This window comes from Helobdella robusta (genome assembly GCF_000326865.2).
Source record: "Helobdella robusta unplaced genomic scaffold HELROscaffold_51, whole genome shotgun sequence".
NCBI lineage: Eukaryota > Metazoa > Annelida > Clitellata > Rhynchobdellida > Glossiphoniidae > Helobdella > Helobdella robusta.
Window position 1 is genome coordinate 1016260 of NW_008705261.1, and position 19878 is coordinate 1036137.

Sequence of the window (19878 nt, forward strand, 5' to 3'; positions counted from 1 at the left end):
ATGTGAAAAATAAGTAAAACGAAAAAATTCAAATTTGCTTTGTAAACAAATTTAATAATTAAAATAAAATTTTTATTTTCAAAAATAAATTGTTTAAGATTAAAGATTAAAGAAACATTCAGCTCCACTAAGTCTTTTCCGTCATTCATTTCTAAAAACCAACGAAGACGGCTAAAACCAACAAAGCTGATTTTTCCCAGTGTAAATGTTGGATATCTTTGCAGTGTGGTTTAAACTGAAGACAAACCAAAATGGCATCGTCTGCCTAACTTACATGCGTTTTTATTTTTATTTTTATGACTTTATATGTGAAAAATAAGTAAAACGAAAAAATTCAAATTTGCTTTGTAAACAAATTTAATAATTAAAATAAAATTTTTATTTTCAAAAATAAATTGTTTAAGATTAAAGATTGTAAAACTTAGAAAAAGCTAAAATTTAATAAAATTATCCCGTTTACTTTACCGTAAAGTATTATTAGCACGGAACATTTTCGAACAAATTCGATCGAAAACTTATTATCACTCATCAACATGGATCTTGATTTTTTGAAAGAAGAGAAGTGGCCAAAAATAGGAACTGCAGCAGGCGAACCAACTAAAAAACTAGACGAATGGTGTTGAAAAATTTCGCAGTTCTTAGTACCGCTGATGACTCGTGTAAATCAGCTGGAAACGAGTAAGTAAGAACATTTAGTTGAATTTGAAAATTTGAAAAGTCAGTTACTAACGAGTGAAAAAGAAAATACAGTTGAAATTGGACAACTAAAAATGAGATTAAATCAACTAAAACAATAGCAGAAAACAACACAAGCAAAACAAATGAAGTAGCATGGACAACAATTGTCAACAAAAAAATTAACAAAGAATTAAGGCCAGTTAATGACAAAATGAAAAAGGGTGAAGAAAAAATGGAAATCCGCGACAAAGAAAAACAGAAAGATCTGAAAAAGAACAACCTAATAATACATAGAATGGCCGAGTCACTTGTAAAAGAAGGCGAAAAAAAGAACAGCGAAGGCAGAAAAGAAATAATAACACTCATTTAAATACCTTGTGCAGTCATATTCAGATTAGGCAAACCTGAAGAGACGGAAAAACCACTACTCATCGAGTTCCGGGAAAGAACAAAAAACATAGTGCTGGAAAGCTTATCAAAACTCTGGCAAGTGGAAGAAAAATAAAGAAAATTATCGGTGACGCACGACATGACAAAGAACAAAAGGGAGCAGTGCAAAAACTTAGTAAAACAATGCAAAGAAAAACAAGACCCAGTCGAAGGTATGGATTTTCAAGGTGAGAGAACAGCCCAGTGCAATGAGAATAGTGAAGATGAAGTACTGATTACGGAAGATCAGAGAACAAAGTTAAAAACATCAAAAGGGCAAAATGAACTTGTTAAGATTTTGAAATGTTTCTAAGTAAATGCAAAAAGTGTAGTAAATAAAGATAAAAGAACTAAACTCGAATTTTATGTAGACAGGGAAAAACCTGATACCATCGGTATATCGGAATCCTGAGCTAAAAAATCCAGAAAACAGTAAACTTGACTAAATGGATACGCCATGTTTAGGAAAGACAGTGATATTCATAAAGAAAGAGGACGTGGTGGTGGAGTACTTTTGTATAGCTTAACGGCTTTGAAAGTAAATGGACCCGAAAGATGACAGATTTAAAGAAAGTGTGTTGTGTGAAGTCAAAAACAAAAACGAGAAAATAGTGGTTGGATTGTGTTATAGAGTTCCTGATTCAAATAGAAAAAACGACAATGGACTTCACAAACTAATCAACAAAGTTACAAAAGAGCTATTATAATGGAAAATTTTAACTATCATATAGATAGAACCAGACACAGAGCAAAATATTTACAAACGACCTTTTCTTGAGATGCATAGACAAAAATTTTCTAACACAGCATGCAATAGAAGCAACGAGGGAAGAGAATGTACTTGACCTAGTGATCTTTACAGAAAAAAATATTATCAAAAATGTGCAAGTCGGAGAAAGATTTGGTTTAATTGATCATCAGATAATAAGATTCAACATAGTTGTGGAACATGAAATCGAAGTGGCTGCATATTGAAAGCAATACAACTACTATAGAACAGATTATGACAAAGTCGGAAGCCAAATCAGAAAAAAAACTTAATAAACAGATTGGCAGGACTTGAAACACAAAAGAAGTGGAAGCAGTTTGTGTCATGCATGAATGAAATTGTGGAAAAAACAATACCAGCCGACAAAAATATAACAAGAAATGTCCTTGGGTGAACAAGGACGTTCAAAAAGCCAGGAGAACAAAAATCAGAGCATGGAAAAGATTGCAGGATATACGCAAAAATGACCAAAGCTTACTGGAAACAAAGAGTGAGAGTCAGCTAGAGGAAGCAAGAAAAAAATATATGAAAAAGAAGAACTTGGCAAAGAAAATAAACAAAAAGGCGATAAAGGACTACAAGGTAAAGCAGAGTCAAAACATAAAAAAAACTGTAAAAGCTTTCACAGTTACATGAGAAGTAAACAAAAAGGAAACACGAAGGAAAAAACTACGAAAATCCTCAACAAATACTTCAGATCAATACTGACGCAAGAATATGGAATGCATCCCAGAGCCTGAGATACTGTTTAAAAGAAAACAAGAACAGATACTCAACAGTATAGATATTACGAAAAAAAACAGTTGTTAAAATGTTAGAATCTCTTAGAGAAGATAAAACTCTAGGAATAGACAAACTGCGTCCCAGGTTTTTAAAAGATGAGAGAAACAAAATAGGAGCCACTCTAACTGAAATATTTATTGAATTCATCAACACGGGTGAAATACCAAGAGACTGGAGAGATGCCATTGTTACGCCACTATTTAAAAAAAGAAGTAGGAGTGTTACTAGCAACTATAGGCTAGTCAGTTTAACATTTATACTATGCAAAGTTCTAGAAAAAATAGTAAAATTGAACATGGTTAAGCATCTGATGAATAACAAAATAATCGAAAACAGCCAACAAGGATTCATGAAAGGACGTTCCTTTCTGTCAAATCTTTTAAGTTTTTTGAAAAAGTGTATGCAAACGTAAACAGTGAGAATTCCGTAGATATAAATTATTTGGATTTTGCAAAAGCGTTTGATAAAGTGCCAAACAAACAACTTACCAAGAAGCTACATGCATGTGGGATATCTGGGAGTTTTTTCAATGGATTAACAATTGGCTGAAGAACAAAAGACCAAGAAAGAAGAAATACCGCTTACCAGAATTTTTCAACTGTAAAATAGGATTACGAAGCCACAAATATAAACTCTCCAAAAAAATTAAAAATGCCGTCAAGCAAAGATTTTTTAGCAGTAGTGTTAAACACCTGGACTGATCCAAATGATGAGACGGTCTCCGCGGTATTAATCAACATTTCCAAGACCTAGCTCGGAAAGTTAGGATATTAGGTCACTTATCTCATAGTGGTTTTCTTACATTAATTTTAATTTACTGAACCACTTTAAACCCTGTTATGTTATGTTTCTTTAATCAAAATTTTGTAAATAGTTTATTAATTTTTAAAACATTTCTAATTTTGAGCCACCCACTGAAATTTGCCGCCCGGGGCGCTTGTCCCCTTTGGCGTCCCGGGCCTAGTAGCGTGTGTGTGTGTGTGTGTATGTGTGTGTGTGTGTGTGTGTGTGCTTTAATATGTCAAACTCTATCATATTAGAACATAGTCGATTACAAACAAGATTGCGAAAATTGAAACAACTCACGACAAAATGTTGTTGCTATTGTTTTGTTCGGCCACCCAAATACGCTGATTCCATTTTTCAAGCAATAAAGCGCCTTGGCTTCAATGTAGTGGCAAACAGAAGGAAGAGGTGCATCGCCGCCTAAATCTGGCGCATTGATTTCAACGCACAAATCTTCCAAACAGGCTTCATAATAGTAATCTTTATTTTGTTTGTTGAATCGAGCACCAGCACAAGGTGCACCCAACACCGTGGGGTCGGTCAGCAAATTGCACTTTTCTTGTAATTTTCCACTAGCTGCCACCTTACAGGTTAATAATATTTAATTGTTCAATCTTACGAATTTTAAATATTGCGTAAAAAAAAACAAATAAAATAATGAACTCGTTTTTATTATTTTTAAAATTTGGAACAAAAAAATAGCCAAGATAAATGTTCAAAAACATAAACTATTAATAAATTGTGTTACAATGTAATAATTAAATAACTATATGTTATCCTACTTAATAACTTGTGCTAGTTAAATAATTTAATGTAAAAAATAAACTTACAGCGGTGTTTGATGTGCAAGGATCGGTTTTGCTTGTGTTGAAACACTTGTGACTGCCACTGAATGATTTCAAGAAGCTCTCTTTTGTTTCGACTATGCCATCTTTTGACATAAACTCATCGTCTTCTTTACCATTATAGTTGCCGCACAAACCATTTGTCTTCACGTGTTGGTAAATCATCGCAACAAGTTCATTTTTTAATTGAAAGAATTTATTCAAAATTATAAAATAAGAGTTATCAAGTTTTTGTTCAAATTGTAAACTACGCTGTAATAAAACAAAAAAGTGTGCAAACCTTAGACATATAATTGAGACCAAGCCTGACGAAGAGATCCCCGCCACTCATCATCCTCACTTGAAATCCATCACCGTTGATAATTAAAGCGTTGTCTCGTATTAAAGCAACAGTAACATTATTTTCTTGGCATGATGATTCTTTAGTAAAATCTTTCACGACATCGTTTATGCTAACGACAAACTTATGCTTTTTAACCTCAGCGACCAGTATGACGTTTTGTGAGGGATTTGAAGAGAACTCAATTTTCAACGAAGTTGGTCGTGTATAAAAAAATTCAGGGCTTCCTGCGTTCAAATTTTCAAATGAGATGTGCAGATACCCGGGTTCACCTCGCTCAATCGTTGACTGTGAAGTAAAGATTAGAAAAATTTTTAATTGGACGGCACTTTTATCATTCTTGCATCACATAGTTACTCAGAACCTTGTACACAAACACATCCAAAACAAATAGGCTTGCATACACACACAAATATTATATATATATATATATATATATATATATATATATATGTATATATATATACATATATATATATATATATATAAGATAAAGACTGTCAGAAATGCAATATTGATGAAAATCACAGCATGTTCGGCGTTAGTAAACAAAAATTTTGGTTTTAAATTAAAGAAACTTGATAATGATTTACGATCAACCCTTAGAAAAATCGAAAAGTTAAATTGGAAGTTAACTAAAGCCAAACATGCTGGGGTTTTCATCAATAGGCAGTAATTTATGAAATCTACCGAATTTTTAGCGTTGGATAGTTTCGGTTGGCCGTAGATATTTTAGTGAATGCTGGTAAAAGACCAAAATTAGTGTAGTAATTTATGAAATCTACCGAATACATATAATGTATATATATATATAATTTATATATACATATATATATAATTTATATAGATATTTATATATATATTTATATTGCAGAGAGATCTATTTCCACGTTAAACCGTCATCGTCAGTGCATTATTTATTAATTTATTAATTAGTATTATTATTATAGTTTTAATATTATTATTATTTTTTTATTGTTTTTATTTTTATAGTTTCTATTATTATTAACAACATAATAACTTAATAATAATGATAATTATAATAATAAAAACAATAATAATAATAAAAACAGTAATAATAATAATAATAACAATAATGATAATAATAAATTGAATTAATTTTGCGCCTCACAATTCTGACGCTGTTTTTGCCGCCTTGACAACTATCGTTTAACAAATTTAAAAAATTTTCGTTGTTAAAATTTTACATTAGAATTTTATGTTTCTTTTTCGAATTTATTTATATATTTTTAATAAAATTAAAACTATAATATTGCTAATTAATAAATTAATAAATAATGCACTGATGTTAATGGTTTAACGTCGAAATAGATCTATCTACAATAACTTGGATAAAATGTTTGTTTATAAAAATAAAGCTTCAATTTTAAACAGACTCAATTTTGATTATACAAATTTTCTAGGACAAATTGAAAAATTTGAATATAAGTTGATAAACACTAATAAATCGGTGGAATTTATTATGCAGAAGTTTATGAAATCTACGAAATTTCTAGCGTTGGGTAGTTTTTTATTACATTTTTCAATATTTCTAACCAAAATTTAGTCGTCATTATTCATTTTATTAAATTGTTGTCATTATTTATTGGATAACAATAAATGCAAACCACGGGGACAAAGGCCTGAGTAACACAAACTCCCTGTATAAACTTCAACAAGTGCTGAAGATGATTGAAGAATCGAAATAGGTTTTATGCGCCCGAGAATTATTATTACTTCCCATTTAATTTGGTAGTCTGTCTTATTTTTTTTTTATTTAAAGTCAATGTTGAATCAAGTTCAATTTTTATAATAGTGACTTTTTTCAGCGAAGCCAAACTTTTTGTAAAGGAATGTAATTTGCTGAGACGTGCCTTGCCTATGCTTAATTAACAAGGAGGTAGGACTGATTATGAACAAATTAACACAGTACACTCACACTCACATATACTTATGTGTCCGGGCAGACTAACCTGAACTAAAGTGTATTGATCCACCGGTGTTTTAAATGAATAGTCATATCCATCGAAAGTGGTGACATGTTCAAAACCATAGATAGAACAAGTTTTTGCTAAATTGTAATGTGTGCATTCCAACTTTCCAAAAGTACAAAAACTGTGGAATATTTAATTTTCAAACCATATATTCTATTAATAATTTTCGTATTTGAAATTATTTCCTTTAACAATATTTTGGCAAACTAATTGTCCTGTAACTAATTTATTTAATTAATTAAAAACATTTTCAATTTTATTAAATTAGTATATATTTTCAGAAATAAGTATGCACAGTCAACCATTTTTCGCAGTCCGTTTGAACGTATTCGCCGGCAGCGTATGTCTGCCCTCTGAAAGTGCACGGACAATCCATGGGAAGGTAACAACTGTCCCCGTCTGAGAGGTAGCCATTGGAGCACGTGCAAGCTGGATACTTGTTCTTGGCGATGCAGGTTTCCGTTGAATCGACGTTCAGGCAGGAAGGCGTGCATTCAGAAAAATCTTCCACGAACTTCATGATGGGGTTGGCACATTGTTTTGCTGTTTTGTGGTTGGAAAAATCATCAAATGAAACTTCCTGCTAATTATTCATGCAATTTATGGTGAAAAAATAACAAAATTGTTTGTTTTTTAAATGCAAATATTTATTATAAAATTATTTGTTCAATCTGTGTTATAGATACTATTTTTCTTATTGATATGATCAAGAGTACTAACTGCAGAATGCTTCAGTTCTCCAATTAAACCAGAACTGTTCTTTACCGCAGAGAAAACTGTACTGAGCAAAAATGTTGCAGGCGACGTCATTCGAAACGTGTTGCTGGCCTGGTAATTGTTCAGCAGCCAAACAGTAGTCATTAATACACCTCGAGTAGAAGCTTTCGTAGCTCACCTTCATTAGATTTGAATACTCAAAATATAATTTATTCAATTTTATTTTGCATGTTATAATTGGTTGAAGTGGTTGACACGAGTTTGTCTTTTAAAAAAAGATGAAAGAAATGCAGTGTACAAGTCGAAAGAGACCCAAACCTTATTGTGGCATTCACTGAATGGTGATTTTGTGAAAGATGAACAAACTTCTTTTGCTTCTAACAATATTACGTTGTTACTACATTTTGGAGGATCCTCAGGTTTGGGACACTGTTTTTTTGTAATATAATTCTTTCATTTAATTTCTTATTTGAAAAATTAATTTATAACTTTTTAATTGCTGATAAAACATTTCAAAGTTACCTGTTCAAAATTGAAGCTATGAGAATCTCCAAATTTTAGAACACCAACATCTTCACCGTTTATTAACAAATCGTCTGTTTGGTGGTTTAAATGAATACCGCGTAAATGTTTGTCAAAATTATTTCCACTAATTTTGCTCATACCAATGAAAAAGCAAATCTTAGCAAAAAATAAAGAACAATGAAAATTTGTAAGTTTAATGCAGTTTGAGAGCGATGAACAAAAGCCAGTTTGTGTGGAAGTCAGCATGGTCCGAACAGTTGTGAGTACGTGCAATATTTAGCAGTTGATGTGAAAAATTACACAAGCAACCGATAAGCAGCTAGATATAAGTAGCAAAAATACTTCGAATGAATTGTTAAAACTAAAGGCATATATGCAAACTTTTCGCCACGCCATCGTAGTTGCCGCACATTCCTTTGAAGGGGTTTGTTGAGTTATCGAAGTTGATAGGCTCATCGAGCTCAATGAACCAGGATCCATCGCAATCCCACCCCATCGTCAGCGTTCCATATCTCAGGACGTAGTACTCACCAAACTTGTTTATTCGAACAGCTGTCAAGAAATACTTTCAAATTATTCTTATCATAATTTCAATTTATTTAAAAATTTTTCATAAGAAAAAAGCAATATTTAAGTATTTTTATAAGACTCGTGAGCGTAAAAGTGGTGTTTTTCATTTCATAATCTAAGGGAGCACCTTGAAATAATGATGACGATGATAAAGATAATAACGACTGTCATTAGAATGATGACAATGATGATCTCACCTCCTTTTGCATATCCCAAGTTAAGGTTGTTCACTTGTACAGCCTCATCGTTCACTGTGATATTTGAGCAGGTAGCCACAATGGTGTGGGCGCCATCTGGTTTAATGGTGAACTCCTGAGTTCATAATATGGGTGATTGGTTGGTTGACTGATTGGTTGGTTGATTGAATAAATGAATGATTGGTTGAATTATTGAATGAATGCTGGACTGATTGGTAGATTGCTTGAATGATTAATTGATTGATTGATTGATTGATTGAGTGAGTGAGTGAGTGAGTGAGTGAGTGAGTGAGTGAGTGAGTGAGTGAGTGAGTGAGTGAGTGAGTGAGTGAGTGAGTGAGTTATTAATTGGTCGATCAGCCAGTTGAATTGATTTAGTATTCATGTATTCAGTTCGATTTTTTTATTAAATTGTTTGGTTTCTGTACTGGTCAGTTGCACATCAGTTATTTTAATAAATTTTGTAATTAATTCCTTGGTCTGTCAATAGTCCATTTGACAAGCAACTCTTCAATCAGTCACCTGGTACATGGTCCAACAAACATCTCACCTTGGCTCTGCCCGCAAAACCACACTGAAGGTTCTTCAGGGATATCCATCGCTTCGAATCTTGCAGAAGTGTGTACGAGCAGCAACCTTCAAAGATGAACTCGGCCCCATCAAATGTCTTCCAGTAATTGCTGCCGGCCCCGTAACAGTACTTTGTGCTCTTCTCGTAAACTGGGAAAGACATAAAAATGCGCTTTGTGAGAGAGACTTGTGTGTTTTTTTTTGCTTTTAAAAATAAATTCACCACAGTATAAAATATTGTTATATTAATTTTTGTCTTATAAATAGGTCTTTCCGTTTTTAAACTTCTGAATTCAATTTATTCCAACTATGATGCGAAATATCCGTAAGAGGCAAACATCTTTGTAAAATTTTGAATGTAACTCTGACTGTGGCGCTATATGAAATTTTTAGAATTTTTTTGTTGGTCGTTTGTGGACATACCATACCTTCTATACGCTAAGGCACCACTATTGAAAAAGAAAATTTTTCAAATTTTTATTGAAAGGTTGGTAGAAGTCAAATGTTTTTATTTTACTTGCTAGGCCCTTTCAACGAATAATAACTACCCAAGTTGAACTTCTTCAGGAAAACAATTTTTGTACCTATCGATAAACGGTAATAACACAACTACTCGAAGGTTTTTGCCAATAGAGGCCTAGGAGGCTGAAGCCTTTCCCAAATTTCCCAAAAATAGTTTAAGATATGCATAGCAGTTATAAAAAATTAAAATAAAATTTATAGTTATACAAAAATACGTAAAATTTAACCTAAAATTTTGGTTCAGTCACAAAGATTAACCATTTTATTGCAAAAGGACGCATTTTTTGTTATAAAAACTAAACAAACTAAATTTGTCTTTGACAGTTTTTTTACGAAGATTTGTAGTTCATCTGTGGTTCTTGAACAAGCTTCACAAATGAAATATGTAGTTGTAACCGATTATTTTGTTAAAAGTATTTTCACTACATCGGCGCTAAAAAAATTGCAAAATAACACTTTGTTATGTTTAATATTTCATTCATTTCCAATGCTTTACTTCATTAAACGCTTCAGCAAATTTATCATTTTTTGTTGCATTAAAACCGGGCGGGAGGTGGTGCAGAATGCGTGTCCCACTGGCCAGTGGCCATCGTGCCTGCTGTGGCATGTCGACAAATTTTCACACATAACTATTCATCTATTTAATTAGGTATAGGGCCATTACAAACAATAATGCCAAAAATAATACAGACAATAATGCCAAAAAAGCTTTTTTGTTACAATTAAATTAATTTAATTTTATTAGTCTTAATTTAAAAATTTAATGATGATGATTTATTTAATTATATATATATATATACATAAGTGTGTGTGTGTGCTAGTGTGTGTGTGCTAGTTTGTGTGTGTGTGCGTGTGTGCGGTTTTGAACAACAAACATTCCAAAATTCTAATTGGTTTCCATTACATTACCTCGCCATTGTCTTACGTTATAAAAAGTTTTGAACTAAATCAAAATACTAGGTGGAACCTCGCTACTCCTGTACGTGCAACAAATAACAAATTCACATGCAACCTCTCCAACAACAACATCACACGCCGCACCTCTACAAACAACGACATCACATGGTGACTTTTAAAATCAACATCCGTGCTTCTTAAACAAGCTTCAACAATGAAATATGTTTTTCATCAATCCCAAGAGAGCCAAAACATTTGAAATGCTTTGAAATCAGTGACAAAAAACAGACAATCAATAACATAAAGTGTGTATCTCAACAACAAGACTAACATTTGGGATTAGGAAAATTTGTCGGGTCCCCAACAGCTGGTGCACTGATTGTAGCAAGACTGAACGGTGATGGTTGATGGGAGTTTAGTTTAGGTTTTATATTAATTGGATATATTTGATTATAAAATAATTAATTAAAAAATAAATTCACAAACATTCCTCAACAAATATTGAAAAAGACTGATGTTCATTAAATTAGCTGATCAAGAAGATGATGTGAAAGGAGCACCGTCAGTCACATCATCACACACGAGCACCATCAGCCATACGGGATGACATCATTTTTTGAACCCACTTGGCCGAGTCCTGAGCGTGTAGCGCTTGAAGGCAGATGGTCCCGAGGAAAATTAATGATGACGTCATCACTCGAGACGTCGCCATCTTTTCTTTGATTTTTCAGCGAAAAACCAAGAAAATAGATGGCTTTAAATTAAAAAAATAACAGAATGCTAATTTCTTGGCAACGACTGCTCTGGCGGTTGTAACGTTGAATGGACTCTTTCTCGTTATGAAGGCTAATTTATTTGAAAATTAAAAGTGAAATAATTATTTATTCAGTCAGCCTTTAAAGTTGTTCACTCGCTTGACGGTTTGTTTTCACCAACCATCTCGATGCACGAGCCGACTGAGCAGTGCCTTATAAAGGCAGGTTGGAGTGGGAGGTGCGCTGGGGATCGATGGATGGTGGGTGGGGGTTGCGTGATCAACATGTTTCATTATTGCTCTCTTCTCTAGTAGCGATTGATGGATTGCTACGATGTTTGTGTGTGTGTGCAGTGATAATGATGATGGTGATAGTCGTGATGATGATGATGGGGATGATGATGGTGATGATGAGGGTGATGATGAGGGTGAGGATGGCGCTGATTTCAACAAGTGTGATGTTCGTGATGATGATGATTACGCACACACACACACATATATATATATATATTTATTTATATTTATTTATATATTTATTTATATATTTATATATATATATTTATTTATATATATATTATCAATAAGTGTTGAGCGGTGATAATAGTATTGATGGCGATAATAAAGATTATATAAAATTAATTACTTTGTGGTAACAAGAATAAAATGCAGATGATGATAGTAATGATGATGGTGAAGATGATGATGATGATGATTAATGATGATGAAGAAGAAGATGATGATGATGATGAAGATGATGATAATAATGATAATGAAGAAGATGATGATGATGATGATGAAAAGATGATGATGATTAATGATGATGAAAATGATAATGATGAAGATGATGATGAAGATGATGATAATGATGATGATGATCGCGTGATTTTGCAGATGTGGTGGTGGGTTTGGGCCTATGGAGAACTTGCGTTGGTGATGATGATGGTGGTGGTGATGGTGGTGATGATGATGATGACGCTACGGTGAAAAAATTATCATTAATGATACGATTTTATTTCCAATGTTATTATTGATATTGTTTTTGTTTTTGTTGTTAATGTGTTGCCATCATCACAAACAATTAAAAATGACTCCACCATATCGTCAATAATAATTATTTTTAATAAAAATAATTTATTTGATTTTCTTATCATAATCTACTTCTTCATCATCATCATCTTCTTCTTCTTCTTCATCGTCCTCATTTTCATCATCATCTTCTTCATCATCATCATTTTAGCCATTACATTATGGCCAAAAATAAAAAAAATTTGTCGCAGACCACAAGGACACCACCATCAAAAACAAAACAACCACCTCAACAACTACAACAACTACATTAACACCAACAACAACTAGTACATTATCAACAACTACAAATAGATTAACACCACCACCAACGACAACAACAACAACTACTACATTAGCACCAACAACAACAACAACTACTACTACTACATTAACACCACCAACAACAATAACAAAAGCAACAAACATTCCCCAACGACACAACAACACCACCAACAACAACAACAACAAAATCGACGTTTATACTTATGAAGAAGAATGATAATAACTATTTTCACTACTACAACTATAATAATGTAAATAATAATAAATATAACGAGAATAATAATTTTAATAATAATTAAAATAATAAGTAAATATAATTATAATTATATTATATGTATATATATATATACATATAATATATATACATTTATATATATATATATATATATAATTATTATAAATAATGATATTAAATAATATTTATTATAATCGGTATAACGATAAGTAATGGTATTAATTTATAACAATAATGATGATCATAAAGTGTTGATACAATGATAATAATAATAATAACAATAATAATAATCTTTTATTCAGCAATAAAAACAATATTCTTTTTATATAATAATAATATAATAATTATTATATAATAATAATAATAATAATAATGATATTTTAAAAAATAATAAGCCATTAAGTAGTTGTTAAGTGATGGCAGACATGCTATGTGATATGATGGACGCATTGATCAATAACTGACTCCTTATTGATATAAATAACACAAACACACACACATACACAAACACATACACAAACACATACACACATGCATAGATACATACATACATTTTGGTTGACTAATTGATAGACTAGATGATTTGATAGACTAGATGATTAGTTGATTAATTAATTAAATAATTAATTAATTGGTCGACATATAATATAAATACATATAAATCCGTGTGTGTGTATGTGTGTGTGTTTTGTGTGTTTGACTTGTAGGGCTGTGTGCATGTATGTATGTGTGTGTGTGTGTATGTGTGTGTTGTGTGTGTGTGTGTGTGCGTGTGTGTGTGTGTGTGTGTGGTGTGTGAAAGCCTTCTATTGACTATTGCTTGTAGGGCTAACAGATGGTGTTTTCTCCGAGACGGTATCTGTTAGAAATATTGAGGTTTAATGTAATGCTAGCTAATAATTTTTTTTATCGTGACTCTCAATGACATCAATAAATTTTCTACCCCTTCCTTCATTGTGTTGTGCTTCTGTATGAATATCATTATAATTACATTAATAATATCCTCATAATTACATTATTAATATCAGTATAATTACATTATTAATATCATTATCATAATATCAATATCATAATTATCTCTGTAATCGTTTTTCTTCTGTTGTTCTCAATAATTCTACTTCTAACTCCTCTACTCTTACTTTCGGTATACCTCAGGGTTCTATCCTTGGCCCTCTTCTATTTATACTCTATACTTCTGAACTACCTCGTATTATTAATAACTTTTCTTTCTCTAGTCAACTATATGCTGATGATTCTTACATTTATACTTCTTTTGCTCCATCTAATCTCAATAGTGTTCTTCATAATTTATCTCTATGTCTTTCTTCAATTATCGCTTGGTCTGACTCTATGTGTCTTAAACTTAATCCTTCTAAGTTTGAATTAATTTGTTTTAATAAATCTAAACACTCTATTACTATTCCTCCTATTATCTTATCTGATTCTAAAACTCTTGATGTCTCTCATAAGTTTCGTAGTCTAGGTTTTATCTTTGATTCTACTATGTCTCTCTCTCTTCACAGATTAATAGTGTTGCTAGAAGCTCTTACTTTCGTCTATGTAGAGTAAATAAACTTTTGCCTTTTCTTGATGATCCTACTCTTCTCCTTCTTGTTACTTCGTTAGTCTTATCTAGGAATGACGCTCTACTAAGGTCTTCCTGACTCTATACTCTATCCTTTAAGTAAAGCTTTTAACTCTGCTGCTCGTCTAGTTGCTCGTGCCCCTTTCTTTTCTCATATATCTCCATATCTTGTTCTCTTGCACTGGCTACCTATAAAATATAGAATAATTTTTAAAATTTGCACGTTCATGTATAAGTCTCAACCTAAATTATTTCCTTAGTATTTATCAGATATATTAATTGAACCTAAACGCCCCGGTTTACGATCGTCTTCTTCTTCTTGCTTTTTCTTAATTTTTGTTAAACACTTTTTTTGCCAAATCTGCTTTTGCTTTTTCTGGTCCTTTTCTCTGGAACTCTCTACCTACTTCTTTGACTACTTCTCCATCATTTGTGAAGTTCAGAGCGGATCTCAAGACCCATCTGTTTTCAAAATTCATTGAGGAGCGCTTTTGAACATCGCGGAAATAGCGCTTTATAAACTAATTGATTGATTGATTAATAATATCATTATAATTACATTAATAATATCATTATAATTACATTAATAATATCATTATAATTACATTAATAATATCATTATAATTACATTAATACAAATTTCATTTCATTTCCAATTATTTTAATGTTGTTTCGTAGCTTATTTGTCATTTACGCACACCCACACACACATGCACGCACACACACACGCACACCACACACTACACACACACACAAATTTGAACATTTAATTAAAACTTTTATTTTAAGAAAATCAGACGCCTATTATAGTTTACAAAAGCAGAGATCGTGCTTTCTAGATATGTTTGACAACATACGCTATTTCCATTAGGACAAAAAACTTTGTTTGCTGCTTTGGTGTAAACTGAGATTTTAAATTCATTACGAGTATTTTCTATTCGTACGTCAGTCAAGGAATGGTAGTTTATTGTTAGTTGTTTTTACAATTGTAAACTTTAATTTTGATGAATCTAGTCGTTGTGGAAGTTCAATATTTCTTCGACATGTCCAACGTAGAAATTTGCAAGAAATACTCTTAATGGAGAGCCCTAGCTACGCCGTCTTTTTGCGAGTATAATTTGTTACCCGGACCAATGAAGGGTCTTTGGCTCTACCATAATTCATCTTTTGGAATTGGTAGTGGTGAATAACTAGAATTGTACATTCTATCTATTATTTATTATGTATATTGTGTCCTCTACAATAACATTTGTGTGTCCGAAAAATTTTTCGCAGGGAAAAAATTTTTCTCCGTTCAAGAATTAAAATTATGAGCCAATCCACGTAAATAATCCATTATGTCTCGATTCGCATAATTTTCCACATTTTTTTGAATGCCTATGGCAGTATCAGGACAGCACTTTTCGTTGCTGGGCGGTCTCCACCGACGAGCAATTATTCAATTTTACCTTCGTTTAGTGCTTGCTCATCTTTTTTAATTCTATTCATAAATTTTCAAACAGTCGAGTGACTCGCTCCAATTAATTCGCCAAAAGCTCTATACCATCCTTCGCAAGAATTATTAGTTTTAGGAGCGCCCATTAATGCAGCATCATAACAATTCCATGGTTCGTATCGAAAACTGGGAGGCTTTCTTTGACTGACGACAATTTGAACGTCCAATCCATGCGTCCTTAAAGTAAGACAATTGACCAGCGACTGATTGTGAATCCATAGTTATCCGATGAGTGGCATTATGCGTTGTTTTTGCTCCACCTTTGATCACATTGACAACCCTCGCTGCTCTGATGGAGAATTTTCTCGCAAAGAATTTTCCTGCGAAAAATTTTCTGCAAAGAATTTTTTGCGAAGAAGTTTTTTCAAAAAAATTTCCGTGAATCCATTTGTGTTTGTGTGTAAATAATTCAGTAAAAAGGCTTCAGTGCTGTGTTTTATGAGTACACCATTGGGCCTAAAGGGTAAGGTATTTAAAGCATTTGTAAAATGTTTGAAAAATATAAAATGGGGATTTTTCAAAAGACCTTTAAATGATATTCCCTACATATGTACACACATGGTGCAAGAGCCTTTAACACTTTGAGCATGAGGGTTGCGATTTTATAAATTATTAGTTTGTTGATTGAAAGCCGGTGGAGATTACCAAGAATTGGTGTTATGTGATCAAATTTAAATCCTTCACGAATCGACTATTGTAAGAGCCTCTTTTACGTTATGTCTAACAAGTCAGTTTCTAAATAGCAGTCAATCCAAAATTAAGCCGCTAAACTTATTGTTAGAGAATTAAAAATTTGTTGAATAATGGCACACAGAAATCTCTGGTACATGTGATTTCTGTGTGCCATGATTCAACGAATTTTTAATTGGCCTCATCATACAAAGTTGTTGATTGCATTCACAAGTCAGAAACTTGACATGTAGGTCCACCATCATAGAACTATCAAATATAACACTATAGTTATGCACAGACTGGCTTAGCTCAATATCAGAGCTGTTGAATCTAATTGAGTTGAACTGTAGTTTGTTTAGTTCTGCCAGATGCCGACTGGTTAGAGCTGCGTTTTAGATTGATTTAATTTTAGTCTGTGCCTGCCTGGTCATCCAATCTTCAACCGAAAGTTGACATTGGCGAAATCCATCAACGAGCTGTTGAAATGACGCAGAAATCTGAACATTGTCTGTAAACGCGTAATATTTGAGTTTGAATACATTTATTATACTGAGCACATTTGAGGTATACATTAGAATGAACCTGATTACATTATACATTAGGTATACAACAGAAAAGGTACCAAGACCGATCCCTGCAGCACACCATCTGTTACTTCATGAAAGGTCGACATAACGTCATTGTGTGGTACCTGTTGTTTGCGTCTCAACAGGTATGACTCAGACCATTTCAGGACTACCTCTGTAATGCCGAAACAATGTTTGAAAACCCACGTAAAGAGAAATAACCGTATTCTACAAGTTAAAGGGGTCGGTTATAACAATATTTTTTAAAAGATTTCTATTGGAATCTTTCATTTGATAGCAAGCCATAGTATAAATAAATGGATGGATGGATGGATGGATGGATGGATGGATGGATGGATGGATGGATGGATGGACAGCACTTTTGTTTTGTGTTTATCATGTTGTGCCCCTTTTTGAACTGGTATTCTTGGGCTGCATTCTTTTAGTAGTAGTTGCAGTGCTGGTGATAATAACAGTAGTAGTAGAATAATTAATAATAATAATATGATCATTATCATCATAATAATTATTCTTATTATTATTAAAGTTGTTAAAATTATAATTATCATTATTATCATCATCATCATTATCCTTATTATTGTTATTATTATTATTATTCTTTTATTACAGACGATAAAAATAGAGAACAAGCAAAGTAACAGCAACAACAACAATAACAACAACAATAACATTATCAACAGCATCAACAACAGCAAGGTGCAAGGTGAGGTAACATTTGGTTTGACGTAGAGAGCTTGCATGTGCTGGAATTATAAATATCGATTGCAACTTATGTATCACAACAACAACAACAACAACAGCAACATAAACAACATCAAAAAATGAATAATAAGGATAATAATGATGATAATAATAATAATAATAATAATAATAATAATAATAATAATAATGGGAACATTCTTTTATTTACCGAAAAACAAAATCCAAATGAAATCCATCGAAAATTATTAATTATATATTAGAGTGTAAATAAATAAAATATAAAATATAATGTACGATCCTCTCATGCTCTTTGATCAACAAGTGCTTGAGAGTAAAATATATTTAAAATCGGTTAAGTAGCGTTTCTGTCACAATATATGCTACATGACGAGGTAATTACTGCGTTAATCAGTTTTTCATTAAAAGATTTCGGCCATAAAATTTTAAACAAAGTTAGATTAAAATTGTTATAAAAACCCACAGGTGATATTTCAAATGAGTTAATAATTATCGAACAGGTATTGTAGACTGAATTTAAGTTCAATTTTAAGTTTTTATATTTCTAATAATAATAATAATTATAATAATAATAACAATAACAACAATAATAATAATCATAATAATAATAACCATTATAATAATAATATTACAAACAACAACATTAACAACAACAATCTGAACAACAATGTAAACAACAGCAACAACCCATCATCTTCAGCAGCTACCTAACTTCCAAAAACAACGCCCTTACCATTATCTACTCATCACCATCATTATCGTCGTCGTCATCACCACCATCATCATCATCCTCACTAGCAAAAAAATTAATAAAAATTTTCATTTTTTCAAAGTTGATGTTCAATGTCCATAGGACACACACAAACATATACACATACACACGTACGCACACACATACACATACATACAAACAAAACACTTGCATGCACACACACACATACACTAACCCACACACACACTACAGAGACATACACACACATATACACTAGGGTGTCCCAAAAATATGAAGTTTTAAAATATTGATATCTCACCCCATTTAATATGTCTGTATGGTAACAGTAATTTACCTGCTAAATTTTAGCCCATTTGGACAATGTTTAGAGGTCCCCCAAGGGGTCGAAAGTTTCCGATTTTGGTGTTTGATCGTTCGCTACCAACTTTTGATACAGTGTTATATGATATGATTATAAATGTTTTATGATTTGTTTATACAAATGAAACAAAATATATAATTGTGAAAAAATATATAAATCTGCGATGCCTTTTATTTTTTAATTTCAAAAATTAGGTCAAAAATGATTGAAAAACAAGATTTTATTGAATTTCAGTTCGCTTGAATATTAATTAATGCAAATAATTCAAATTTTTGCTAGCAGTTCACGATTATATTCTGCAAAGTTTTTCCTATGCTGTTCAACTACTTGAAGCAAAAATTGTTTCTGCTCTGCGTCTTTGGTGATTGTTTCATTGAAATGTTGTACCAACGCTACTCCCCGTTCTGCAGAGTCATTGATGCAAACCAGATTCTTTACAAACACTGCTGCAACTTAGAAAGAAGGAGTATCTGACCAGTTTTCAACAAGTACATCAAGAAAATTGGCATCAATATTAGATGTTTCAAAAAATGTTTTAGACGCACGCAAATTGTCAAAACTTTGTGGTAGTGTTTTCATCAGATGTGGGCCTCGATCTGCTTGTATTGTGCGGACAAGATCAGTCTTTTCTTTGTCATACAGGAGAGATGAAAAAAGAACAAGAGTTGCCAATTCTGGACTCATGTACCAAAAATGACGCAGCATCATTTTTAATCGTCAAACCAAGAACTGCATCGTCATAGTCATTCAAACGCTGTATCAAC

The 19878-nt window shown here is 32.2% G+C and overlaps 2 protein-coding genes across 2 annotated transcripts; one reads left to right on the top strand and one right to left on the bottom strand.

Moving 5' to 3' along the window:
• Positions 1–3710: 3710 nt before the first annotated feature.
• HELRODRAFT_179029 (hypothetical protein) lies at positions 3711–11334 on the bottom strand (the record flags this gene model as incomplete). The annotated part of the gene is made up of 13 exons (XM_009027883.1): positions 3711–4028; positions 4276–4434; positions 4571–4918; positions 6604–6745; positions 6927–7167; positions 7345–7519; positions 7660–7770; positions 7864–7937; positions 8248–8418; positions 8634–8748; positions 9184–9353; positions 10954–11012; positions 11249–11334. 13 exons carry the CDS (start codon positions 11332–11334, stop codon positions 3711–3713), a joined length of 2169 nt encoding a protein of 722 aa, XP_009026131.1.
• Positions 11335–17081: 5747 nt separating this feature from the next.
• Positions 17082–19588, top strand: HELRODRAFT_179030 (hypothetical protein; the record flags this gene model as incomplete). Its single annotated transcript, XM_009027884.1, has 4 exons — positions 17082–17091; positions 17316–17425; positions 17910–18008; positions 19394–19588. The coding sequence occupies 4 exons, from the start codon at positions 17082–17084 to the stop codon at positions 19586–19588; spliced, it is 414 nt and encodes a 137-aa protein (XP_009026132.1).
• Between the last annotated feature and the right edge of the window lie 290 nt (positions 19589–19878).